Genomic DNA, 27,993 nt, shown 5'->3' on the forward strand with positions numbered 1-27,993 from the left:
TTTCTGTATTGTTTGTGTTTATTTCAATGACAACCCATGCTACGCACACATTCACAAGCATTTGGAGGTTCTCACACAAACAAAAACACACACTCGCAAAAGTAACAGTAACTCACAGAAAAATACTAAAAGCAAAAACAGGTCCAATTACCACAAACCATTTCTGTAAATAACAATCAATTGATATGACTTTCACCAAACTGACTTAACTTTTTTTATGCACAGAGTAACACTGAGGGAAATTCTATCAATAATATCAATGACCACTGAAATTTGCTTCACATAACACTGCTTGAAAAAAAAGAAAGTACAACACAGCCACAAGGACAGCTGGAGTTAACCTTGCCAGTCCACTGAAAGAAGAGCCATAGCATATGAATGAGGAAATGCATCTCAAAAAAGGCTAATTTGTTATTTTGTTGCTTGAACCCACCTTAGAAAATAGGAACATGGCATTAAAATCTATGGCCTCGATCCATTAGCGCTGTCAATCCATGTCATCATGTAACAATCTCCGTAAATCATTGGCTTTTCTTTCCACTGCTAAGCAAGATTATTATAGTAAACTGAAATAAATAATTAACAAACATGTTTGAAAAACTAAAACGATATTTGACTCCAACAGAAATCATCAAATGTTCAGTTTGAGTTTTTTTCATCTTCTAAACTTTGGACAACAATCAAATGAGGGTTTTCAAGCTTCTGAACTTGGCAGGTAAGTAATGCCTGGAGATAGTGAGATTTCGAATAGGCCTAGCTTGTTTATCACTAACGACCAAGGAAGAAATCTGGTACTTTCTGTCCCTAACACTAAAACTGAAAATAAATAATATCAAAAATGAAAATAGTTTTTATAAAACTCAAACTAAATAAAAAATAGTAAATCTGGTCTGAAAACTAGCAAACTGAACTTCAAAAAATATATTAAAAAACAAATAGAACAACAACTATAATAACCTTGGTGCCCTTGGTGCCCAGGAAGCATAGAGACCATGTCTGGGTTGGCCTCTAGGTGGCGGTCTTGTTGTAGCCAAACAGCCCGACTGGCAGGTACTTCACATGGGTGGGCCACTGGGCAGCCAGCTGGAAGAACTTCACATCAGTCCACTCCACACCGTCCACAGACACTGAAAAATATCCAACAGTTTCATGACTCCCATCTACAAACACTGAAAAATAAACAAGCATGTTAAATCGGGTTCAGTCCCACTGGGCACAAACTGGTTGAATCAACATGGTTTCAAATTCATTTGTCAACGTATTGTGTGACATGGAAAATACATTGGATTTGAAAAACTGTTGTTTTGAGGGGGAAATGTCAACTACAAGATTGTCATCACGGTAACCAATTTAACATAGACAAACCTGGGCCGCACCTCCTACTGGAGAGTTGATCTATCTACAACTTTCCATTTGGCCAACTCACCAAGGGTTTTAAGCATGCCCAGCCCTGCTTAGCGTTGATATTTGTCAAATGACTTCTACCAATGTGCTTTCGTGAGTAGCACCTTAGTAACTGCTGCCCTATATACATAGACTTGAAATCAATGGACACTTTCATAATGGAACACTGGACACTTTCATAATGCTGCATTACACATCAATTATGTATCTACTGTATCTTACTCTATGCCGCTCTGACATTGCTCGTCCAACTATTTGTATATTCTTAATTCCATTCCTTTACTTTAGATTTGTGTGTATTGTTGTGAAATTGCTAGATACTTCTTGTTGGAGCTAGAAACACAAGCATTTTGCTACACCCGCAACATCTGCTAAACACGTATGTGACCGATTTGATTATTGAGGGATCTCTTAACTAAATAGATTCACTGTTGCAATCGAAGTCATTCCAAAGGGTAGGTTTAAGAGTGTAAATTAAATGTTACCATACTTTATAAGTCCTATTTCATCAATGATACTATTTAGGCCTACAGTATATCTAGTATTTGCGAAGTCAACAGCTATTGTTTCAATTCAACCCAGGGTTCAACTTAAAATAGACCTTTTTATTTTTTATTTTTTTCCCACCTTTATTTAACCAGGTAGGCAAGTTGAGAACAGGTTCTCATTTACAATTGCGACCTGGCCAAGATAAAGCAAAGCAGTTCGACACATACAACAACACAGGGTTACACGTGGAGTAAAACAAACATACAGTAGAAAAATAAGTCTATATACAATGTGAGCTAGTGAGGTGAGATAAGGGAGGTAAAGGCAAAACAGGCCATAGTGGCGAAGTAAATACAATATAGCAAGTAAAACACTGGAATGGTTGATTTGCAGTGGAAGAATGTGCAAAGTAGAGATATAAATAATGGGGTGCAAAGGAGCAAAATAAATACAGTAGGGAAAGAGGTAGTTGTTTGGGATAAATTATAGATGGGCTATGTACAGGTGCAGTAATCTGTGAGCTGCGCTGACAGCTGGTGCTTAAAGCTAGTTAGGGAGATAAGTGTTTCTAGTTTCAGAGGTTTTTGTACTTCGTTCCAGTCATTGGCAGCAGAGAACTGTAAGGAGAGGCGGCCAAAAGAAGAATTGGTTTTGGGGGTGACCAGAGAGATATACCTTCTGGAGCGCGTGCTACAGGTGGGTGCTGCTATGGTGACTAGCGAGCTGAGATAAGGGGGGACTTTACCTAGCGAGGGCCAGCCAACGAGAGCGTACAGGTCGCAGTGGTGGGTAGTATATGGGGCTTTGGTGACGAAACGGATGGCACTGTGATAGACTGCATCCAATTTATTGAGTAGGGTATTGGAGGCCATTTTGTAAATGACATCGCCGAAGTCGAGGATTGGCAGGATGGTCAGTTTTACAAGGGTATGTTTGGCAGCATGAGTGAAGGATGCTTTGTTGCAAAATAGGAAGCCAATTCTAGATTTAACTTTGGATTGGAGATGTTTGATGCGAGTCTGGAAGGAGAGTTCACAGTCTAACCAGACACCTAGGTATTTGTAGTTGTCCACACATTCTAAGTCAGTGCTGCCCAGAGTAGTGATGTTGGACAGGCGGGCAGGTGCAGGCAGCGATCATTTGAAGAGCATGCATTTAGTTTTACTTGTCTTTAAGAGCAATTGGAGGCCACGGAAGGAGAGTTGTAATGGCATTGAAGCTCGCCTGGAGGGTTGTTAACAAAGAAGGGCCAGACGTATACAGAATGGTGTCTGCGTAGAAGTGGATCAGAGACTCACCAGCAGCAAGAGCGACATCATTGATGTATACAGAGAAGAGTCGGTCCAAGAATTGAACCCTGTGGCACCCCCATTGAGACTGCCAGAGGCCCGGACTACAGACCCTCCGATTTGACACACTGAACTCGATCAGAGAAGTAGTTGGTGAACCAGGCGAGGCAATCATTTGAGAAACCAAGGCTGTCGAGTCTGCCGATGAGGATGTGGTGATTGACAGAGTCGAAAGCTTTGGCCAGGTTAATGAATACGGCTGCAAAGTATGATTTCTTATCGATGGTGGTTAAGATATCGTTTAGGACCCTGAGCGTGGCTGAGGTGCACCAATGACCAGCTCTGAAACCAGATTGTATAACGGAGAAGGTATGGTGGGATTCGAATGGTGGGATTCGGTAATCTGTTTGTTGACTTGGCTTTCGAAGATCTTAGAAAGGCAGGGTAGGATAGATATAGGTCTGTAGCAGTTTGGGTCAGGAGCATCCCCCCCTTTGAAGAGGGGGATGACCGCAGCTGCTTTCCAATCTTTGGGAAACTCAGACGACACGAAAGAGGTTGAACAGGGTAGCAATAGGGGTAGCAACAATTTCGGCAGATAATTTTAGAAAGAAAGGGTCCAGATTGTCAAGCCCAGCTGATTTATAGGGGTCCAGATTTTTCAGCTCTTTCAGAACATCAGTTGACTGGATTTGGGAGAAGGAGAAATGGGGAAGGCTTGGGTGAGTTGCTGTGGGGGGTACAGTGCTGTTGACCGGGGTAGGGGTAGCCAGGTGGAAAGCAAGGCCAGCTGTAGAAAAATGCTTATTGAAATTCTCAATTATAGTGGATTTATCGGTGGTGACAGTGTTTCCTATCTTCAGTGTCCCAGAACATTTTTGAGTTTGTGTTGCAGGAAGCAAATTTCTGATTGAAAAAGCTAGCCTTGGCTTTTCTAACTGCCTGTGTATGTTGGTTTCTAGCTTCCCTAAAAAGTTGCATATCACGGGGGCTGGTTGATGCTAATGCAGAACGCCATAGGATGTTTTTGTGTTGGTTAAGGGCAGTTAGGTCTGGAGAGAACCAAGGGCTATATCTGTTCCTGGTTCTACATTTCTTGAATGGGGCATGCTTATTTAAGATATTTTCTAAAAATAACCAGGCATCCTCTACTGAAGCGATGAGATCAATATCCTTCCAGGATACCCCGGCCAGGTCGATTAGAAAGGCCTGCCCGCTGAAGTGTTTGACAGTGATGAGTGAATGTCTTTTGACCGCTGACCCATTATGGATGCAGGCAAATGATCGCTGAGATCTTGGTTGAAACAAGCAGTATTTAGAGGGTGTATTTAGAGGGCAAGTTGGTTAGGATGATATCTATGAGGGTGCCCGTGTTTACGGCTTTGGGGTGGTACCTAGTAGGTTTATTGATAATTTGTGTGAGATTGAGGGCATCAAGCTTAGATTGTAGGATGGCTGGGGTGTTAAGCATGTTCCAGTTTAGGTCACCTAACAGCACGAGCTCTGAAGATAGATGGGGGGGCAATCAGTTCACATATGTTGTCCAGAGCACAGCTGGGGGCAGAGGGTGGTCTATAGCAGGCGGCAATGGCGAGAGACTTGTTTTTAAGAGGTGGATTTTTAAAAGTAGAAGTTAAAATTGTTTGGGTACAGACCTGGATAGTAGGACAGAACTCTGCAGGCTATCTTTGCAGTAGATTACAACACCGCCCCCTTTGGCAGTTCTATCTTGTCTGAAAATGTTGTAGTTAGGGATGAAAATTTCAGAATTTTTGGTGGTCTTCCTAAGCCAGGATTCAGACATGGCTAGAACATCCGGGTTGGCAGAGTGTGCTAAAGCAGTGAATAAAACAAACTTAGGGAGGAGGCTTCTAATGTTAACATGCATGAAACCAAGGCTATTACGGTTTCAGAAGTCATCAAAAGAGAGTGCCTGGGGAATAGGAGTGAAGCTAGGCACTGCAGGGCCTGGATTCACCTCTACATCACCAAAGAAACAGAGTAGGATAAGGGTACGGCTAAAAGCTATGAGAATTGGTCGTCTAGAACGTCTGGAACAGAGAGTTAAAGGAGGTTTCTGGGTGCGATAAAATAGCTTCAAGGTATAATGTACCGACAAAGGTATGGTAGGATGTGAATAGAGTGGATGTAAACCTAGGTATTGAGTGATGATGAGAGCGATATTGTCTCTAGAAACATCATTGAAACCAGGTGATGTCATCGCATGTGTGGGTGGTGGAACTGAAAGGTTGGATAAGTTATAGTGAGCAGGGCTAGAGGCTCTACAGTGAAATAAGCTAAAAACACTAACCAGAACAGCAATGGACAAGGCATATTGACATTAAGGAGAGGCATGCTTAGTCGAGTCATCATAAGGGTCCAGTGAGTAGTGATTCAGACAGCTCGCCGGGCCATCAGTAGCAAGCTTGCATAGGATGGAGGTCTGTTTTTAGCCACCTCGCGCGTTTCCGTCTGTAAATTAGTGGGGTTCCGTGTGGTAGAGGGGATCAATCAAATTAGCAAAATAGATATAGTTATAGTGACCCAAGATAAACTGTCCGATCGTCTTATTCAGATAGCAGCCGATAAGACAGCTAACGATTAGCGGACCGCAGATGGGCGTTCAGGTAACGTCGGAGGGGCCAATTGGATAACTCCCAGTGCGCAGATAACGTCAGTAGTCCAGTCGTGAAGGCTCGGTGCGGCTCCACATCGGCAGTAAAACGGGTCCGGATAGGTGATTGTAGCCCAGGAGTGGCTGATGGAACTCTTTAGTCACACGGATAGCAGCTAGCTAGCTGCGAGATCCAGGTGTAAATGTCCAGTGCTTGCGGTTGAAATCCGGGGATATGGAGATATGGATATCAAATAAAAATTTTAATGTACTTTAAATAAAGTTTGATTTGATTTAGTCCCATTCTTGCATTTAACATTTGATTTGATTTTCGTCCTATTCTTTAACTTAGATTTTTGCTTCAGATGGAGACATGAATTCAACATATGAATTGTCAATTTGTAGACAAACTGGAATTGAAGCCAGACTAAATCAGTGGCACAAAAGATACATCTCCTTCAAATGTTGATATTTGGTCGTGTCGACAACCAAAACACAATTAAATAACACTTTTGCTATAGAGTAAAAAAAAACATTCTTATAAACTAATGTAACAGTATTTAATCAACCTTAAAATCCATGGCCACATTGAGGCTATTGTAACTATAAATGTATTCTGTAATCGTAGAAAGCGTGCATGGTCAAGATAGCAAGCAATGGTTGCAGGTCGGTGGAGATCTTCACAATTGCTATTATAAATCAGCACAGCATCTCTTTTTTTATTATTTTTTTATATTTTATTTTTGCATTTTCCAATTAAGAACATTAAAAACAAAAGTGAAAAGATATTAGACAACGATAGGACAAAGTGACAGTAACAGACGAGCGTAACAAAAATAAATTATATAATTATAATTATATAAACAAACATACATTAATAAAAAAATAACGAGACATTGGATCACCTGCCGTAGGCTACATATTATACATTACGTGTGAAACATTATGTGAGGATTATATATAGATTCAATCAATGAGATGTGGGGGGAGATTCTCCATATAGTCAATAAAAGGTTGCCAAATTCAGTAAAATGTCTTTAACTTATTCCTCAAGCAGTAAGTGATTTTCTCCAAAGGGATACATCTATTAACTTCCGAAAGCCACATTGCAACTGGAGGAATCCAATTTCCATTTCAAGGCAATACATTTCTTGGCAATCGCTAGCAATATTTCTGTTAGCTTTATAGTATGGCTTTGCCTAAGATTGGTGTTAGTAAAGTTACCCAGTAGACAGACCTCCGGGCCTAAAGGGAATGCAACCCCGTGAATTGAGGATATGGTATCGCCTACCCCCTGCCAGAAACCGTGTAGTTTTGAACACTGCCAAGTGGAATGGAGGAATGTTCCTTCATCTGAGCCACATCTAAAACATAGGGAGGAGATATCTGGGTTGAACCTGTGGAGTCTAGATGGGGTGATATAGAGCTGATGGAGGAAATGAAACGGGATCAGTCTGTATCTGGAGTTCAATGTGGATGTAACCCCATCCCTGCATAGGTCACTCCATAGATCCTTATCAAGATCAATACCCAGATCTTTCTCCCATCTAAGTCGGGGTTTATCTAGCCCAGGCAGTGTTAGTCCTGACATAAGAGCATTGTAAACACGTGAAATGGTCTTGAACAGTGGTTGGTCTGCGTGGCAGAGTTGTTCAATAGGTGACATCTTAGGTCGGTTCCATTGTCCCTTGAGAGTCAGCCTAATAAAGTTTCGTAGTTGTAGGTAGCTAAAGAAGTCCCTGTTAGGCAAGTGGTATTTCTGTTTCAGCTGATCAAAAGACATAAGAACTCCCTCCTCGTAACAATGTTCCAGAAAAGTGATCCCCTTATCAGACCATGGTCTAAAGTTACTATTCTGGAAAAACATAGGGATCAATCTATTGTTCCATAAAGGGGTTTTAGGGGAAAGGAATCCCCCTCGTCCGAACAGCTCATGCAGTTTGCACCATGCCAGGACAGAATGTATGATTAAAGGGTTGTCTGTGATGGTTTTTATAGATTTTCTGTCCCATTTGTAAAACAAATCTGCCCCAGTGTTATCATTTACCTCAAGCTTTTCAATGTTCAACCATGAGGGAGAGGGACCATTGTCAAACCTCTGAGCCAGAAACCTAGACTGTGCAGCCCAGTAGTACATTCTAAAATTGGGGAGGTTTAAGCCCCCTTGACTGTAATCAAGGGTCAGTTTATCCAGGCCAACCCTAGGGGTTTTGCCGTGCCAGATAAACCGTCTGGTCAGCTTGTCGAGAGAGGAAAAAAATGCTGCGGGAACAGGGATAGGGAGAGATTGAAACAGATATAGAAACCTGGGCAGGACATTCATTTTAATTACATTGATTCTACCCAGAAGAGTGAGAGGTAAGTCCATCCATTTACAAAGGTCAACCTCCACCTTTTGCAACAAACTGGCCAGATTGAGTTTATAGAGGTTGTTCAGATTACCATCCACCATTATGCCCAAATATGTGAAGCCCATAGGCGACCATCTGAAAGGAAACTTGTGCTTGATGGTACGATGGTCAAAGACAGACAACGGCAAGATTTCGCTTTTATTAAAATTGACCTTATTTCCAGAGAAAGAACTATAACACTGTAGTAGGATCTGCAAGTGAGAGAGGAGAGTGTTCTGGGTTTGTTAGAAATAAGATAAGGTCATCCACAAAGAGTGATAATTTATGGGTATGGGGGCCCACCTCAAAGCCATGCATGTCAGGGCACGTTCTAATAGCCTCAGCCAACAGTTCGATGGCGAGGGCAGAGGTGGGGGCTAATTGGGCAACCTTGTCTGTTCCCCCTATAAAGAGGGAAAGCGGAGGAAGTAATCCCATTGGTAGCAATCCTAGCTTTAGGAGATTTGTAGAGTGATTTTATCAAATTTTCAAATACGGTACCTAAACCGAACTTTTCCAAGACGCAAAAGAGGTATGGCCATTCAACCCTATCAAAGGCCTTTTCAGCGTCGAGGGAGACTGCGACACTAGGTATTTTGTTTTTGTTAGCAAGGTGAATTATATCAAAGAACCTTCTGAGATTATTGGAGGACAATCTATTAATTATGAAGCCAGTCTGATCTGGGTTGACCAACAGGGGAAGACATGACTCCAGTCTCTTAGATAGCATCTTGGTGACCAGTTTACAATCTGTGTTAAGGAGAGATTGGTCTATAGGAGGCGCACTTTAGCGGGTTTTTCCCTTTCTTGTGGATTACAGTAATCACTGCTTGAGAGAAGGACTCTGGAAAGCAGTTGTCTTCTCTGGCTTTTTTTAAGTACCTCCATAAGGTAGGGGACAAACAGCTCCCTAAATTCTTTATAGAACTCTGGAGGGAAGGCCTCCACCAATTCAGGAACTGAGAAGTGTTCACTCAGGCGCTCGTTGTCTTCCCCTGACAGGCATGGGAGGTTGAGAGAGGAGAGAAAGGAGTCTATCTCTGATAGATCATCGCTTGATTGGGAAGTGTAGAGGTCTTCATAGTATTTCTTAAAAGTATTATTAATTTCAGTAGGGTCGAAAGATATCTCTTTAGTAAGAGTTTCTATGGCATTAATTGTCCTCTTACTTTCCTCTGCTTTCAGTTGCCATGCCAATACTTTGTGAGCTTTCTCTCCAAGCTCATAATAACGCTGTTTCGATTTAGTGATGGCCCTCTCAGCTTGATATGTGTTCAGAATATTATATTGACGTTTTTTATTTACCAAAAGCCTGTATAGATCTTTAGTCGGGCCTCTTTGGTAAGTTTTCTCTAGCTCTGAGATTTCAGATTCAAGGGCACTCAGTTCCGCACCGTGTTTTTTCTTCAGCCCTTTAGTATAGGAAATAATCTGTCCCCTCAGGTAGGCCTTCAATTTGTCCCAAAGAATGAAGCTGTCAGGAGCAGAGGGTTTGTTTGTCAAAGTAAAAATATTGATCTGCTCTTTGATGAAGGCACAAAATTCAGGTTGTTTTAGGAGTGTAGAATTTAGTCTCCATCTATATGCTTCATTTACCTTGGTAGGAATGGAGATTGATAATACCAGAGGAGAATGGTCACTAAGCAATTTGGGGAGATACTCGACATCTAACACTCTATGAAAAAGTTGTGTCGAAAGTAAAAAGTTATCTATGCGTGTGTGTGTCTTGTGTGGGTGTGAATAAAAAGAGTAGTCCCTATCCTGTGGGTGCAACTGTCTCCAGATGTCTAGTAAATTGAGATCTTTCATGAATGACATGGTGAGCTTGCCGGCTTTGGTAAGAAGTGAGGGTTTATCAGAAGACCTATCAAGAACTGTATCTAAGCAAAAATTAAAATCTCCTCCAACCAGTAGCCATCCTGGTGGTGCTTGAGCAACCTGAAGGAAGACATTCTGAATAAACATATGGTCATCGAAGTTTGGAGCATAAATATTCAATAGGGTCCAAGACTCTGAAAACATATGCCCCTGCACCAAAACAAACCTGCCAGAGGGATCAGAGATGGTGTTGTTGATGCAGAAGGGGATGTGTTTACTTATCAAAATTGCAGTTCCTCTTGCTTTGGAGTTAAAAGAGGATGCAAAAACTTGTCCTACCCATTCCCTCTTCAATTTCTTGTGTAATTTCTTAAGGTATGTATAGACTCTTTTCCTTTTAATCGGGCTGTTAAGACCTTTTACGTTGAATGTGACATTTTTTAGTGGATTAAGCATAGGTTGGGTTTCAAATATGTGAATAGAAATCTATCATATGCAGATAATTAGGAAATGTTTCAACTTTGGTTTGAGCACAAAAGTGACCTGTGTGTCTCTTTAGGAGGGAAACAATAAACATAGAAAAAGGAAGAAAAAAATAATAAAAATCCCACCCACCCCGATTGTCAGACTAGAACAACAGTCCCAACAATCAAACATGAATACACTTGTAGAGATACGTTGCTCCTCGCTTTCCATCTTGCTCTTACTAGCTAAACCTTGGCGTAAACTAAAACCTGCGAGCTCTCTAGACTGAAAACAAACGTTGCGAATAGATATTTATGGCTGAATATTTACTGCCCACAGTAAGGGCTGCTTGAGTCTCTTTTTGAAAGATTAACATAAATGAGGGGGAAAGCAGTGGGCCTAAACCCACTTATTGCTTCGCCCAGTAGATATGGACTAAACCAAAATATACTCTCCTGTAAATGTAATAGAACTCACCCCGGGAAGATACGGTTAGTTGAAAATGTACAAATAAATGAAAGTGACCGGGAGATACCAGCAGCTCAATCCGGATAAGAGAAAACAAACAAACTGCATTTTATCCCCCAGAGAGACCGTCCTGGCTCAGACGTTGCTCTGTTCTTTGAGAAAAGTGTGCACTTCTCCCGGTGTGTTGAAGAGATGGCTTCGGCCTTTTGCAGTTGTGTCAAGACCTGGTCATGTCTAGTGATGGTATCTTCAACTGTGCTAATGCGCAACTCTGCCTCAGTCGTTCTCAAAAAGAGATCATTCATGGAGGATTTCAGGTCGTCAATGGAAGAATGGAGTTCAGCCGATTTCTTATCAATTTTCAGAGAAAGACCTCTGTTACCATCCTGAATTTCCCGGAGGAGAGTAGCCAGCATGTCGGCAGGCTCGCAAGAGGCTGCTGAGAGCAACAGTCTGGAACTGTCGTCTGAGTTATGAGGGCTAATGCTCAATCTTGCTAGCTGTAGCGTTATCGTTATCTTGGGAATCAACAACGTTTTGGTCGTCCTTCTTGCCTCTCGGTCGGAGGTCCATGGCTCTTTGGGAAGGTAAGTACTTGACAATTTATCAGCCGATGTTAGAATATTGTTTCAACGTTGTTATTTAGGTAAAAATAGAATAACTTTGAAGAGCTCGGTTTGTCAACGTCTAATCAGCTCCGCATCACGTGTCTCCCAGCACAGCATCTCTTAACAGCATTGATTACTTGCACTATGCACTAACAATGTAATCCCAACTGCAATCCAGGTTATGTGGTTGTGCTATTAGACGAAGCACAGTGATAACTCATTAGGTTGAAGACTAAATAAATATCTGACATTGTATTCCCGTTTGTGCTTTTAGATTGTTGATAACACAGTTGGGAAATCAACAAACTTCTAGCTGTCTTTTTTGAGTGGGTGAATTTTAAAAAAAAGGTTGAAATCTCATTGATCAACAGCTCAACCAAATATGACCCACATGTCCACGTTGAAATGACGTGGTGTACCTTTTAGGCTGGTCTGCTGCTGCTTGGTAGAACAGATGAGTCTGGTGATGCCCTCAACCACCTGGCTTTTAGAGTCCACATCCCTCTCTTTGGGCTTCTTCCCCAGGAATATGGTGGAGACTGTGGACACGGAGGTGATGAGCACACAGAGGGGGGGGGGGGGGGGGGGGGGGGCATGCATCCATTGCATACTTCTCCTTTCAGTTAGTACATTTACTTAGTCATTATCTACCCCAAATTAGTTGATTGACAAACTGCATGTGCTGGACGGTCCACTATCTTCCCAGCCTCCTCCTCACCTTTCTTGTTCTTCTCCTTGGTGACCACAGTCATAGCCATGGTGTTGGCCTGGGGCTGGTTCTCAGTGGAGCCCCCTCCTGGCAGCCTGCTGACCTGCAGGGAACGGAAGGCACTCTTCAGGGTGTTCTTGGAGCCCTTGTCACACCGCTCCCCGTCCTTCTTCCGCTCTGAGCATGTCGCTACCCAATAATCCACCGTCAGCCCAATGGTGTCCACCCCATGGGACATATTAGGGCTCCTGGGAGAGAGGGAGAGAGGTAGAGAGTGTGGCAGACAGTGTACGAAAAACAACTATTGCTCAACAATGTACTCAAAAACGTGTTTAACTGCAGGGATGGGAATTAACTTCTCATGTTAGACTGTTGTACACTGTGGTTGTCATACCCCAGACCGCTACTCAGGGAGGGAGACGGAGGTGGGGTGACAGCCTCTCTGGTCATCCCGGTGGGAGATCCATGGGCGGGTGGGGAGGTGGAGGGAACAGCCAAGCTAACACTAACAGCCTCCTCAGAGTCTCCACCTGTAGGCCCAAATCAACACTGCCCTTAACACTGCTCAGGGACAGACTGGAGAGAGAAAGGTAAACATTAACAGACAATAAGGTACTCCAGAAATATGAACCCACCTGAATACGCCGGATTCGGTTCAATCAGCCCTACTTTCACCACCTGTTTCACACACAGCGATCAGTTCATTAGTATCAGCATTACACGCCAGAGAATCGTTTGGATATCCCCCGTCTGTCCGTTTGCATTGAAGCAATAATTATGATAAGAGGCATCATTTGCCAAATTGACTGCCTCAATGTTAGTATTGATGGAAACCATCAGTACTGATTTACTTACCCCAACAAAGGGAACAAATTTCTGGTAAGAGTCTTCGTCATATCTGGTAAGGTGGAAATAATGAGTGGCCAATAAAACATTTGTCTTCCTAAAACATACCTGATTAACATCATATAAACTGAGTGTACAAAACATTAAGAACACATTAAGAGCACACCCCCCTCAATTCGTCGGGGCATGGACTCTACGAGGTGTCAAAAGCGTTCCACAGGGATGCTGGCCCATGTTGATTCCAATTGCTTCCCACAGTTGTGTCAAGTTCACTGGATGTCTTTTGGGTGGTGGACCATTCTTGATGCATACAGGATGATATTGAGTATGAAAAACCCAGCAGCGTTGCAATTCTTGACACAAACCGGTGCGCCTGGCACCTACTACCATACCCCGTTCAAAGGCACTTCAATCTTTTGTCTTGTCCATTCACCATCTGAACGGCACAAACACACAATCCATCTCTCAAGGCTTAAAAACCCTTCTTCAACCTGTCTCTTCCCCTTCGTCTACATGGATTGGAGTAGGTTTTAACAAGTGAAGTCAATAAGGGATCATAGCTTCCTGTCGTGTGCTCTTAATGTTTAGTACACGCAGCGTAAATCAGCCACGCAGGCCACTCCACTCACGTCTTGTACTTGCAGGTGAGCATGGCCTCAGCGATAGGCAACTGGTGTGTGACAGAGACACTGCTGATGTACTGGCTGATCCTCCCAGCCACGTCCACGCCGTCTGCAGCTGGAGCCGCTGGGAGGGAAGGGGAACAGACAGTCAGTCCGTAGGGAGCGCAAGGCTGTGACCAGATCTGAACTGACTAACCCTAGTAACTAAGGAAGAGATGGGGCAGCTTGCAGAGAGCGCATCCTCCAGTCAAATACCATTAATATGCTGATCAAGGCAGATTAAGTTCCCAAAGACACATGCTCGACTGCCTTCCAGCTCAGTGGAACTGTTTGTAAAACAAAGCATATTGATTTAGAAACTGAAATGAAATAGTCCTTCAGTCTGTGTTGCCGCTAATAGCACAAAACAAAAAGCGCCCTTGTGAGCGAGAGAGAGAGAGAGAACGAGAGCAAGAGAACGAGAGCAATGGGGAGAGAGAGGTGTGGTGTTTACTGGAGTGAGGGGGCTCCAGGCGACTGAACAGGTCTCTCCAGGCATTGTCCAGGAACACAGAGCTGTAGCGAGGGTCCAGGGAGGCTAGGTGCTTAGCGACAGGGTGACAGCCTGGAGGCAGAGTAGAGGCAGCCACAATGAGTCACACACCCAACCCACTCAGTACTGCAGCTCTGAGCAGAGCAGCTGTACCATACTGCGCTTCAGCTATATGTGACATAATGACTGGAGCAACTCATTGTCAGGAGGAGGTTTCAGAACATGAGAGTGGGTGTTTTTGTAAATCTTTGTTTATGCTACAGCTGAAGAGGCGTATTTATTTATTTATATATATATATAAGCATTACATAACCATGCTAGATATGTACAATACTATCCCACTGGGAACAAACTGGTTGAAACAAGGTTGTTTCCACATAGTTTGTCAACATACTGTAAAGTGGAATCTACGTGATTTTTGGTTGAGATGGAGACGTGAATATAACGTCTCAATTCTTAATCTGTAGACAAACTGGAATTAACGCCAGACTTAAGTCAGTGGCACAGATTGAACTATCCAAGCAGAAGATTCATCTCCTTCAAATGAGGATATTGGGTTGCGTTGACAACCAACCACAATTCAATAGGACTTTTGTTATCCAGTATACAGCCTAAAGTCAAGGCTATCTTACAAATGAATGTAACGTTCAACCTTAAAATGAGTAACACATCCATGGCCTCATTTTGCGATGACTGTAAATATAAATGTCTTCTTATGTAATCATATAATGTGGCATGCATATAGGTGGTCGCAGGTCTGCGGAGATCTTCACAATTGCTGTCATAAATCTGCGCAGAATCTCAAACGGCATTGATCCCTCACACCATGTACTTTTAATGTAATCTCAACTGCAATCTTGGTCATTTGGATGTGCTATGAGATGAAGCGCAGAGTGGTAACACATTCATCTCTTGTAATAAGCAAACAAAATGATCTGACATTGTATTCCCATTTGAACTTGGCTGTGCTTTTAAAAATGGTGAAGTGGAGGACCTTTGGGTGACAAGTGAACAACGACAAAAAAAAAAAAAATCGGACATTGTTTTTTCATTGGAATGTGGTTGTGCTTTTAGATGGTTGAAATCATAGTGATGACACGTTGGAAATTGAACTAACTTTCGGATGTCTTTTTGAGTCGGTGAATATAGGTTGCAATCTCATTGAGCATCGTCTCAACCAAATATTACCCAATTTTCCACGTTGAAATGACATGGTGTGCCCAGTGGGAAACATCTTACAGCAGTCACATTGTATAATACTGATCTTTTAGACCCAAGCATTGTGTTAAATGGTATATAACATGTTTATATTACTGTTCTCAGGACCTGAACCGGTCTCTCTCTCACCCAGGGGGACCACCAGGAAGCGGATTAGGCTGAGCCAATCAGATGTTTTGTTGGCCAGCTGAGTGACAAAGAAGTGCAGGATGGCCCCCAGGTAGCTCTGTCCCCCTGCCACCACCACCTTGACGGGCGGCGGCGTGGACGAGTTACAGTTACAGCTGCGGGGAGAGGAGGGCGGGTTTAGTGGACCACAATATAATAGGTTCCCTTCATTACCACACGATACATTGAACCAGCGAGTATTGATTCATTGGCTACTCACAACTTTTGGATGCGCGTGAGAAGGGTGGTGAGGACAGCCTGAATCTCCACCCCACAGCAGGTACACACTAACGGCTGTTTTTGAGCCAGCAGCACCTCGGACACATACTGCACACACGTTTACCAGAGGCCACAAACACATAGACACAGATGAACACACATACGCAAAAGTAAATATGTCCACAGGGGAATGGAGGAGTGAGATAATACCTGTCCCTGCCAATCACTGGTGTTGACCAGGACCAGGCTGTCCGGGAGGGTAGTGTCTGAGGAGAAGATCTGATTCAGCTGGTCATACACAGCCTTCCTGGGCACCTGCACCCCCACACACACACACATACACACACACACACATACACACAAAGTCAAATTCTGGGCATATTCAAATACATTGTCAAAAACTGGGCGCACACACACATGCTTCAATGAAATCCATCGACACAACAGGACAGTGCCTGTATGCAGCTGTAAGCGAGAAGTCAATTGCGGGTCTCAACTTCCTGCTGAGAGTAAGAATCTCAGAACACACAAGGTGAAACTTCAATATTCGGTAGTAGTTGGTAGTAGTTTTCCTCTTGTGATGTCAGTCACTGACAGTCACTCAATTAGCCCATGTCAGCTCACATTTGACAGATTGCTAGGTAAGTTAGTCTAGCCAGCTATATAAATGTTGTAGTATGTCATGGCTGAATTACTGACCGGGCACATCAAGGCTCGAGGCCAGTAGCCATGATCTCCTGAGGGCCCCCCCATTGACTTTGTTAGTCAGTCTCACTCAGAGATTATATGAACCTGTGAAGTAACTGCAAAATGTGTAGAATTGCAACATTTTCTCTGCCCCAAAGCTAAATTTTTATTAACTTTAAAGCTACACATTTGCAACAGGATCACCACCACTCTGGATCACCCTCTGCAAGCAAATCCTCAGCTCCATGGTGAGTATGGGTACGGACTAGCTCTGGTTAGGGTGGGGGGTCACCTGTGGGGTGTGGCTGAGCTCCGGTGACCTTTCACTGTCAGAGCTGTTGGTACGTTCGCTTAGTGGCTTGGACAGCGCTCGCCTCTCCTTCATTGGTGTCCCACGTCTCTGCCTGGGTGTGTGCCCGCCATCCAACCTGGAAAAAACACACTCCTACTCACTGACAGTCAGTAACCCACACAGAAAATATGACTATGGCAGAAAGTGAAGGAGCGCACATGTAGCACTGGAGGGTTTTGTGTGTGTGTGTGTGTGTGTGTGTGTGTGTGTGTGTGTGTGTGTGTGTGTGTGTGTGTGTGTGTGTGTGTGTGTGTGTGTGTGTGTGTGTGTGTGTGTGTGTGTGTGTGTGTGTGTGTGTGTGTGTGTGTGTGTGTGTTAGACTGACCTGGGGGAGGGCATGGTGGTGTAGGGCATGCTGGTGTGGCTCTCACTCTTGCTGCTCCTCAGTTCCCTCATTGGGGTCCTGGGTAGCTGCTCTGGGACAGAGACAGTGATGCAGGGGGTAGTGTCCAGAAACATCTCCGGATCAGTCAGCACCTAAACACACCGACAGACAGCCAGACAGAAACACATCCTAACACCGCACAGGCCTCAAGACACTGAAATACAGAGGCCACCAATGAGCGAGGGGGAGAAAATAAGAGAGGGAGGGAGGGAGGGAGGGAGGGAGGGAGGGAGGTTAGAGGGTCTCACCAGGGTGTCTGTCTCAGAGTCGTCCAAGTTGCGGGAGCGAGAGCGTTTCATCTTGCCTGACGGGGGCTGCTCACCTTGCTGAATGTCAGACAGCAGGAAAACAGTGGTAAGAGGGAGTGCCAGGGGACATCTGGACTAGCCACCCCCATGTACTGTACTCACTGGGCTCAGGGTGTCTCTGGGCAGACTGCACCTGCTGTTCAGACTGCCAAACTCGGTCTGCGAGCTGGACTGGGACATGCCCTCAAAGAAGGGCCTGAACGTTCAGAGAGAAGAGAGATTGCCAGAGTTCTGTTAGGTGGATGTTTGTCAGAACATACATTTCCGTTACCTACAGATTAAGTCCGACTTCTCATGACCTGAGTTTGGGTTTGGGTGTGCTGAGGACGCTGTCCGTCTCCTCCATCTCTGGCCCGCTGTCATTGGGGTTGTACATCTCCAGACTGTCATAGAGCTCATCAAGGTCCTCCTCCACATCACGGATGTGCTCCTGGGACACGTGCTCCAGGCCAAAGTCCACCTCATCAGACACCTTAAACCTCTTCAACAAGGCCACAAACTTCTGCTTGATGTTGGGCTGCCGGGTTAAAGGAACACGTAGATATCAAACCGGTTGACTAGAACAGCGGCAGGCAGACGAGTAGACTGGATGCTTACATGAGCTCTGGTGATGGAGGCTGTAGAGGTGAGTTTGTGTCGGTGCTTCTTCTTCCTCATGTCATCCTCTTCGTCAAACAGATACTGGAGAAAAAAAAGAGGGAGGGTCAACTTCGTGCTCAAACCGGACAAACCCTCCATCCACTCTGCTGCACGCCGGCTCAAATGCTTGTATTGAAGCAGTGTGGTATTTTTCTGAGTGTCGCTCCCCCCCCCCTACCTGGCTGTGAGCAGGGTCATCACTTCCGTCCTGCTCTGATGAATAGCTCTCCTCGTCTTCCTCCGAGTAGTTGTCAATGTCAGGGGAGCGGTCTGGCAGTTACAGGGAGCCAGATAGGAGATGTGTTATGTATGGGTGTGGGGGTCCAGTATGATGTGAAAACTATTTAAATCTTGTGTCATATGGACAAGGCAGTGGCTGACTCTCTCAAAAGACAAACATGGATGATTGCATTTACTGACCATGGTGTGGCACGTACACATTGAACTGTTCAATACACTGACATTCTGGATACTTAGACAACTCCATATAAGCAAATTGCAGAATAGAAATAAATAAAAATAATAATAAAAATAACGTTTAAAAAAAAACATTTTACTTTCTGATTCCTTGTTCATGGCCTTATCGCCCTCGAGCCTGTCCCCTTTGTCTTTCACTCTGTGTCTCCCTTACCAGACATCTTGGCCTTGGACATCTCGTGGTCGATGGGCTGGCTGGAGAGCGAGTAGACCCTCATCTCGGCCACAGGCACAGCCGTGTCCTTCACCGTGGTGTGGAGACCCAACACACGGGCTCCCTCACTGGGGTGCTGCATCACCTGGGGAGGAGAGAGGAAAGGGGGTCAGGGAGAGAAAGAGATAAAAAAATAATTGGGGGGGGACAATTGATGGCGCGTTGTACAAACAAAAGCCTGAATGATCGTAGTCATGGCAGATAACGGCTGGGGTGAGGTGTTGCCCTCTTACCTCTGCCATGTTGATAAGGCCCAGTGCCAGGGTCTTATAGCCCAGAATGGTGCGGTTCTTGTACCTCTTCCTCCTCTGCAGCATGATCTGCAGTCTGTTGGCATCTCGCTTCAGAAAATGTGGATACTGGAGGAAGTAAAGATGAGAGATGGCGAGGTTGACAGAATCAGACATGCACTTAAATCATGCACTGAAAATAGAATCTCTGGGACATTTTTAAAAAAGTCTCTGACTCTCATCCACAATTAATTTGCATACACATAACTGTCTGTGCAAACACTCCACGGTAACTCACTTGCAAGGAGAAAGTTAGCTGAAGATCGGTCTCGGTAAGTCCAGGCGATGACAACAGGATTTCATTGGACCGTAAAATGCGCTTTGATCCCTAAGAAGATATTCCAAACACGTTACAATACATCTCCTGCATATATTATCCATGGATTACAGGGTCTAAAAGGGTCTTATAAGTCACTAGTGTATTTAAGCAATAAGGCACAAATGGGTGTGGTATATGGCCAATATACCACGGCTAAGGGCTGTTCTTATGCACAACACATTTTATTGTGAAACAAACAAGAAATAAGAATAAAAAACTGAAAACTCGAGTGTGCATAACTATTCACCCCCCCAAAGTCAATACTTTGTAGAGCCACATTTTGCAACAATTACAGCTGCAAGTCACTTGGGGTATGTCTCTATAAGCTTGGCACATCTAGCTACTGGGATTGCTATCCATTATTCAAGGCAAAACTGCTCCAGCTCCTTCAAGTTGGATGGATTCCGCTGGTGAACAGCAATCTTTAAGTCATACCACAGATTCTCAATTGGATTGAGGTCTGGGCTTTGACTAGGCCATTCCAAGACATTTAAATATTTCCCCTTAAACCACTCGAATGTTGCTTTAGCAGTATGCTTAGGGTCATTGTCCTGCTGGAAGGTGAACATCCATGCCAGTCTCAAATCTCTGGAAGACTGAAAGAATTTCCCTGTATTTAGCGTCATCCATTATTCCTTGAATTCTGACCAGTTTCCCAGTCTCTGCCGATGAAAAACATCCACACAGCATGATGCTGCAACCACCATGCTTCACTGTGGGGATGATGTTCTCAGGGCGAGGAGAGCTGTTGGCCTTGTGCCAGACATAGCGTTTTCGTTGATGGCCAAAAAGCTCAATTTTTGTCTCATCTGACCAGAGTACCTTCTGCCATATGTTTGGGGAGTCTCCCACATGCATTTTGGCAAACGCCAAACTTGTTTGCTTATTCTTTTCTTTAAGCAATTGCTTTTTTTCTGGGCACTCCTCCGTAAAGCCCGGCTCTGTGGAGTGTACAGCTTAAAGTGGTCCTATGGACAGATACTCCAATCTCCGCTGTGGAGCTTTGCAGCTCCTTCAGGGTTATCTTTGGTCTCTTTGTTGCCTCTCTGATTAATGCCCTCCTTGCCTGGTCTGTGAGTTTTGGTGGGCGGCCCTCTCTTGGCAGGTTTGTTGTGGTGCCATATTCTTTCCATTTTATAATCATGGATTTAATGGTGCTCTGTGGGATGTTCAAAGTTTCTGATAATTTGTTTTATAACCCAACCCCGATCTGTACTTCTCCACAACTTTGTCCCTGACCTGTTTGGAGAGCTCCTTGGTCTTCATGGTGCCGCTTGCTTGGGGGTGCCACTTGCTTGGGGGTGCTACAGACTCTGGGGCCTTTCAGAACAGGTGTAGCTATACTGCGATCACGTGACAGATCATGTGACACTTAGATTACACACAGGTGGGCTTTATTTAACTAATTATGTGACTTCTGAAGGTAATTGGTTGCAACAGCTCTGATTAAGGGGCTTCACAGCAAAGGGGGTGAATACATATGCACTTTCCATTTGTTTTTTCTTTATTCATTTTACTTCACCAATTTGGACTATTTTGTTACATGAAATCCCCCCAAAAATCCATTTAAATTACAGGTCGTAATGCAAAATAAGAAAAAACGCCAAGGCGTTTGCAAGGCACTGTATGTACACTCTGTCGAAGGGACGGCGGTGTGTGTGTGTGAAGAGCGCCACCTGGAGTTTGACTGCGATGACAACAGAGGTTAGGTCTCTGTCCAGCTCCTGAAGCATCACCAGCTTCTTCAGAGTAACTGTGAAGAGCCTGGGTTTAAGGAGAGAAAAAGGGGATATTCATATTCCTCTGTTTTAGTCTGTGAATTCAGTGAATACCAACAACATGAGAAAGTGTCAGTCGAGTCCTTGACAATAACAAATCTTTTTAAAAAAATGTTGGCTGAGAGTGGTGGAGTATCACCCTAGATTTGTAATGCAAATTGTAAGCGGGAATGGTTCGGTGAGGATGGTGGCCAACAAAAGCACTTTAGGAATATTAGGCTCCAGACATAAATCACAGATCACTGTATTCCTACGGGCAATTCGTGGTTCGAAGTACTTTATTTTTGGACAAAGCAGAGACAGATTGGCTGGCTGGGATTTATCTGCGTAGATGAGAGCTATTCAGACAGAACAGGACACTCAAGGAGAAACTAAAAAAATTGTCATCCCTCTCAAGGTAGAAGCCACTTTGGCTCCAAAAGACACAACTAGGTCTACAGCCTCATTGTTGATTCTTAGCCAAACAAACTGAAGCATTGCATCTTGAATAACCTTTAATTCCATTTGGGTCCTAGGTGCAGCACTCGGCCTCACGTCACAAAGATTGGGTAATAGGAGAGGGTGCCGTATCTGCTGTTCCTCCCTGATTAAATGTCAAATTCACTACAAACCTTGGCCTCTCCACTCACTACACCATTAGAGAGAGAGACGCTGGAGAGGTCTACCAGAGAACATCTGATTGGGTTAGGAGATTAATGGTTAATAATTGATATATTCACGAAAAGCAAATGCCAAACAGATATGGCACTATAGGCTAAATAGAAATACACTACATTACCAAAAGTATGTGGACACCTGCTCGTCGAACATCTCATTCCATAATCATGGGCATTAAATACGGAGTTGGTCCCCCCCTTTGCTGCTGTAACAGCCTCCACTCACCTAGGGAGGCTTTCCAGTAGATGTTGGAACATTGGTGCGGGGACTTGCTTCCATTCAGCCACAAGAGCTTAAGTGAGGTCGGGCAATTAGGCCTGGCTCGCAGTCGGCGTTGCAACTCATCCCAAAGGTGTTCGATGGGGTTGAGGTCAGGGCTCTGTGCATGCCAGGTAAGTTCGTCCACACTGATCTCGACAAACCATTTCTGTATGGACCTCGCTTTGTGCACAGGGGCATTGTCATGCTGAAACTGGAAAGGGCCTTCCCCAAACTATTGCCACAATGTTGGAAGCACAGTATCGTATAGAATGTCATTGTATGCTGTAGCGATAAGATTTCCCTTCACTGGAACTAAGTGGCCAAGCCCAAACCATGAAAAACAGCCCCAGATCATTATTCCTCCTCCACCAATCTTTACAGTTGGCACTATGCATTGGGGCAGGTAGCATTCTCCTGGCATCCGCCAAACACAGATTTGTCCGTCAGATTTCCAGATGGTGAAGCACGATTCATCACTCCAGATACAGCGTTTCCACTGCTCCAGAGTCCAATGGCCACGAAGTTTACACCACTCCAGCCGACGCTTGGCATTGAGCATGGTGATCTTAGGCTTGTGTGCGGCTGCTTACACATGGAACCCATTTCATGAAGCTCTCAACGAACAGTTCTTGTGCTGACGTTGCTGCCAGAGGCAGTTTGGAACTCGGTAGTGAGTGTTGCAACCGAGGACAGACGATTTTTACGCGCTTCTCGCTTCAGAGATCCCATTCTGTGAGCATGTGTAGCCTACCACTTCGCGGCTGAGCTGTTGTTGCCCCTAGACGTTTCCACTTTACAATAACAGCACTTACAGTTGAGTGGGGCAGCTCTAGCAGGGCAACATTTTTACAAACTGACTTGTCGGAAAGGTGGCATCCTATGACAGTGCCACGTTGAAAGTCAGGCCATTCTACTGCCAATGTTTGTCTATGGAGGTTGCATGGCTGTGTGCTCGATTGTATACACCTGTCAGCAATGAGTGTGGCTGAAATAGCCGAATCCACTCATTTGAAGGGGTGTACACTATACAGTGCATTCGGAAAGTATTCAGACCCCTTGAGTTTTTCCACATTTTGTTACATTACACACTCATTCTAAAACAGATTGAATATTTTTGTATTCATCAATCTACACACAATACCCCATGAGAAAGCAAAAACAGGTTTTTAGAAATGTATTAAAAATAAAAACATAAATACCTTATTTACATAAATATGGGACTCGAAATTGAGCTCAGGTGCATCCTTTTTCCATTAATTATCATTGAGATGTGTCTACAACTTAACTGGAGTTTACCTGTGGTCAATCAAATTGATTGGACATGATTTGGAAAGGCACACACCTGTCTATATAAGGTCCCACAGTTTACAGTGCATGTCAGAGCAAAAATCAAGCCATGAGTACAAAGGAATTGTCTGTAGAGCTCCAACACAGGATTGGGTCGAGGCACAGTCCTGCAGCATTGAAGTTCCCCAAGAGTGGCCTGCATCATTCTTAAATGGAAGAAGTTTGGAACCACCAAGTCTATCTAGAGCTGGTTGCTTGGTCAAACTGAGCAATCAGGGGAGAAGGGCCTTGGTCAGGGAGGTGAGCAAGAACCTGATGGTCACTGACAGAGCTCCAGATTTCCTCTGTGGCGATGGGAGAACCTTCCAGAAGGACAATCTCTGCAGCACTCCACCAATCAGGCCTTTATGGTAGATTGGCCAGACGGAAGCCACTCCTCAGTAAAAGTTTTCCAAAAGGCACCTAAGGGACTCTCAGACAATTAGAAACAAGATTCTCTGGTCTGATGAAACAAAGATAGAACTCTTTGGCCTGAATGCCAAGTGTCACATCTGTAGGAAACCTGGCATCATCGCTAAGATGAAGCATGGTGGTGGCAGCATCATGCTGTGGGGATGTTTTTCAGCGGCAGGACCGGGAGACTAGTCTGGATTAAGGGAAAGATGAACGGAGCAAAGTACAGAGAGATCCTTGATGAAAGCCTCATCTAGAGTGCTCAGGACCTCAGACTGGGGGAAAAGGTTTGACTTCCAACAGGACAATGACCCTTATCACACAGCCAAGAGTGGCTTCGGGACAAGTCTCTGAATGTTCTTGAGCAGCCCAGCCAGAGTCCGGACTTGAACCCGATCGAATATCTCTGGAGAGACCTAAAAAATGCTGTGCACTGACACTCCCCATCTAACCTGAAAGAGCTTGAAAGGATCTGCAGAGAATAATGGGAGGAACTCCCCAAATACAGGTGTGCCAAGCTTGTAGCATCATACCCAAGAAGACTCAGGGCTGGAATCACTGCCAAAGGTGCTTCAACAAAGTACTGAGTAACGGGTCTGAATACCCATGTAAATGTTATATTTCAGTAAAAGAAAGTTTTATACGTTTGCAAAAATGTCTAAAAACCTGTTTTGCTTTTTCTTTATAGGATATTGTGTGTCGGTTGATGAGGGAAAAAAAACTATTGAATCAATTTTAGAATAAGGCCGTAATGTAACAAAATGTGGAAAAAGTCAACGGGTCTGAATTGTTTCCGAATGCACTGCATATAAACAGTTGAAGTCGGAAGTTAACATACACCTTAGCCAAATAAACTGATTTTAAATCTTTCACAATTCCTGACATTTAATCCAAGTAAAAATTCCCTGTTTTAGGTCAGTTAGGATCACCACTTTATTTTAAGAATGTGAAATGTCAGAAAAATAGTAAAGAGAATGTTTTATTTCTTTCATCACATTCCCAGCGGGTCAGAAGTTTACATACACTCAATTAGTGTTTGGTAGCATTTCCTTTCAATTGTTTAACTTGGGTCAAGCATTTTGTGTAGCCTTCCACAAGCTTCCCACAATAAGTTGATTGAATTTTGGCCCATTCCTCATGACAGACCTGGTGTAACACAGTCAGGTTTGTAGGCCTCCTCTCTCGCACACGCTTTTTCAGTTCTGCCCACAAATGTTCGATAGGATAGAGGTCATGGATTTGTGATGGCCACTCCAATACCTTGACTTTGTTGTTCTTATGCCATTTTGCCACAACTTTAGAAGTATGCTTGGGGTCATTGTCCATTTGGAAGACCCATTTGCGACCAAGCTTTAACTTCCTGACTGATGTCTTGAAATGTTGCTTCAATATTTCCACATAATTTTCCTGCTTCATGCAATCTATTTTTGTGAAGTGCACCAGTCCCTCCTGCAACAAAGCACCCTCACAACATGATGCTACCACCCCCGTGCTTCACGGTTGGGATGGTGTTCTTCAGCTTGCAAGCCTCCCCATTTTTCTTCCAAACATAACGATGGTCATTATGGCCAAACAGTTCCATTTTTGTTTCATCAGACCAGAGGACATTTCTCCAAAAAGTACTGTCTTTGTCCCCATTTGCAGTTGCAAACCGTAGTCTGGCTTTTTTTTATGGTGGTTTTGGAGCAGTGGCTTCTTCCTTGTTGACCGGCCTTTCAGGTTAAGTCGATATAGGACTCGTTTTACTGTGGACATAGATACTTTTGTACCGGTTTCTTCCAGCATCGTCACAAGGTTCTTTGCTGTTGTTCTGGGATTGAGTTGCACTTTTCACACAAAAGTATGTTCATCTCTAGGACACAGAACTTATCTCCTTCCTGAGCAGTATGACAGCTGTGTGGTCCCATGGTGTTTATACTTGTGTACTATTGTTTGTACAGATGAAAGTGGTAATCTTCAGGTGTTTGGAAATTGCTCCCAAGGACCTTGTGGAGGTCTACAATTTTTTTTTTTCCTGAGGTCTTGGCTGATTAATTTTTATTTTCCCATGATGTCAAGTAAAAAGGCACTGAGTTTGAAGGTAGGTCTTTAAATACATCCAATTGACATCCAAGGTACGTGTCAACATACTATTTTCAGAGCTCACCGTACAGTGTGTGGACCACTTTAAGAGGAACAAATCATTTTCAACCAGCTCTTCTTCAAATCCACCCACGTCTTCTCTCCATTTTCCCTGCCAGAGAGAGCACCCCCGCAAGCAGCCTTTACCTTAATACAGGGGTCCTTCTAGAATCCACACGCAACCCCACTCCTGCCCCCTCTTTTCTATTGCTAGCCTACATCAAACACCTAACAATTCAGAGTTAGACAAAAAAGCAGTATCAGAAACATTTTTGAATATTGTTCAAATTTAACATTGTTAGTAATAGTGATGGAGTATTCCCCGATTAGCAACGGTCCGTAGGCGTATGTATATCGGCATAAAAGTGTTAGCCAATCTCTTGCCTCTAAGTATATACTGTGCTGGACAATTATTTATTCTGACAGCATGTTGTTTTCCTGTGGGGTTTAGGAGCAGCTGTCTATGGCACCCTGTCTGTGTCCCCAACTGCTCAGGGATATGTTGATTTGGAGGCTTTACATCCTGGTCAGTCATGATCTTGCACTTCCTGATGCTGATTCTTCATAACCATGGTCCTCCAAATATCGTTTTTCACTGTAAAGTTGAATGAGATCTTCCTATTAAAATGGCAATCGTATTGTTTGTACTGCATATTGCCCCTTTAAAGAGACCCCCTAACCTTCACTACCATCAGCAATAACCTATCACTGCAGCCGAAATGTATCTATGTGAAGAGCACACTAACTTAATAACTGACAATTAATTTACATTGGCAATCACAAAACAAAAACTGCTGTCATATTTGGAGTAATTTGCAGCAGTGCAAAATGTGTATTATTCAAAGGCAAATACAGGAGTATGCTATTTACTTAAACTTTAATCATATTCAATGTTATTTTCATTAACTCATACATTTTTTACAACTTTTATTCAACCCTCCTACATAACTTCTCTTGAGGGCAAAACAGGTGACTTCTTCTCACTGATTCAAAATCATTTCTAAATCAACACCCGACCACAGAAGCCGATAACCTATATGTGATCTGATCCAGACTGGAAACCACGACTGTCAGAACCAGCCATGGAGTTTAGGCGGCCATACCTGGGCACACAGCTTGGAGATGAGCGATCAATTTCCCAGGTCGCATACAGGTTCATTTGAACCGGACGGTTCGGGACGATCGTGACGGTCTTGTACGGCTGCATATGTGGAGATGGTGTGCCCCCAGTCCGCGGGATACCCCCTCTCTCCGACATACTGGATGTGTTTTGGATGTGGAAGAAAATACCTTCTGTCATTCAGCTTCCTGACTTGTGCATACAGATATTTTCATCATACCCTGAAGCTTCAAATTGCGCTTTCATATCCACATAATTCCATGCCTTCTTGCTTGCATTTCATGCTTTTCTGTTCTGCAGTCCACAGTTGATGTGATATGCTCACAAGTGCGATGTTTTTATTAGCAGGAAGCGGAACTTGCCCTCCAGGGAGCACAAGAGAATAGCTACGCCTCTCGTTAAAGACGCACTCTTTACTTGTACAATCTCTCAACAATAATAATGTCAGAGTCAGAGCGTCACAGCAGGTGCATACGGTATGTTGTGTGCGTGCTCGCTCGCTCTCTCCCTCTCGCCCTCTGTCCCACCCACACAGTGATAGAGTGCTATTATTGTAACGCGAGCCTCTCAGAGCTGCCATCCACACTATAGGGAGAGGAGGCATGGTACCAGCACAGTGGTCCCTTGGAGCATTAGGGTATCCTACTCATTATTACACTAAACAAAAAATAAAGGCAACAATTTCAACGGTTTTACTGAGTTACAGTTCATATAAGGAAACAAGTCAATTGAAATACATTCATTAGGCCCTAATCTATGGGTTTGACATGACTGGGAATACAGAT

General features: G+C 43.9%; 1 protein-coding gene across 2 annotated transcripts; it reads right to left on the bottom strand.

The window, feature by feature from the left end:
- On the bottom strand, nt 1-27,713 carry LOC124006243 (phosphofurin acidic cluster sorting protein 1-like). 2 transcript variants are annotated; one of them, XM_046316142.1, is made up of 23 exons: nt 27,192-27,713; nt 21,208-21,295; nt 19,451-19,540; nt 19,156-19,281; nt 18,863-19,007; nt 18,410-18,501; nt 18,190-18,273; nt 17,892-18,109; nt 17,695-17,788; nt 17,533-17,610; nt 17,225-17,376; nt 16,840-16,975; nt 16,071-16,175; nt 15,862-15,968; nt 15,603-15,757; nt 14,217-14,327; nt 13,730-13,847; nt 13,110-13,152; nt 12,890-12,932; nt 12,649-12,784; nt 12,264-12,502; nt 11,965-12,084; nt 1-1,127 (listed from the first exon to the last, which is right to left on the bottom strand). In XM_046316142.1, the coding sequence occupies exons 1-23, from the start codon at nt 27,386-27,388 to the stop codon at nt 1,009-1,011; spliced, it is 2,796 nt and encodes a 931-aa protein (XP_046172098.1). In that variant the 5' UTR covers nt 27,389-27,713; the 3' UTR covers nt 1-1,008. The 2 variants fall into 2 exon arrangements, with proteins under 2 accessions (XP_046172098.1, XP_046172090.1); XM_046316134.1 differs by having other exon boundaries at nt 15,582-15,757.
- Between the last annotated feature and the right edge of the window lie 280 nt (nt 27,714-27,993).

The sequence above is a fragment of the Oncorhynchus gorbuscha genome, linkage group LG02 (assembly GCF_021184085.1).
Source record: "Oncorhynchus gorbuscha isolate QuinsamMale2020 ecotype Even-year linkage group LG02, OgorEven_v1.0, whole genome shotgun sequence".
NCBI classification, from domain to species: Eukaryota; Metazoa; Chordata; class Actinopteri; order Salmoniformes; family Salmonidae; genus Oncorhynchus; species Oncorhynchus gorbuscha.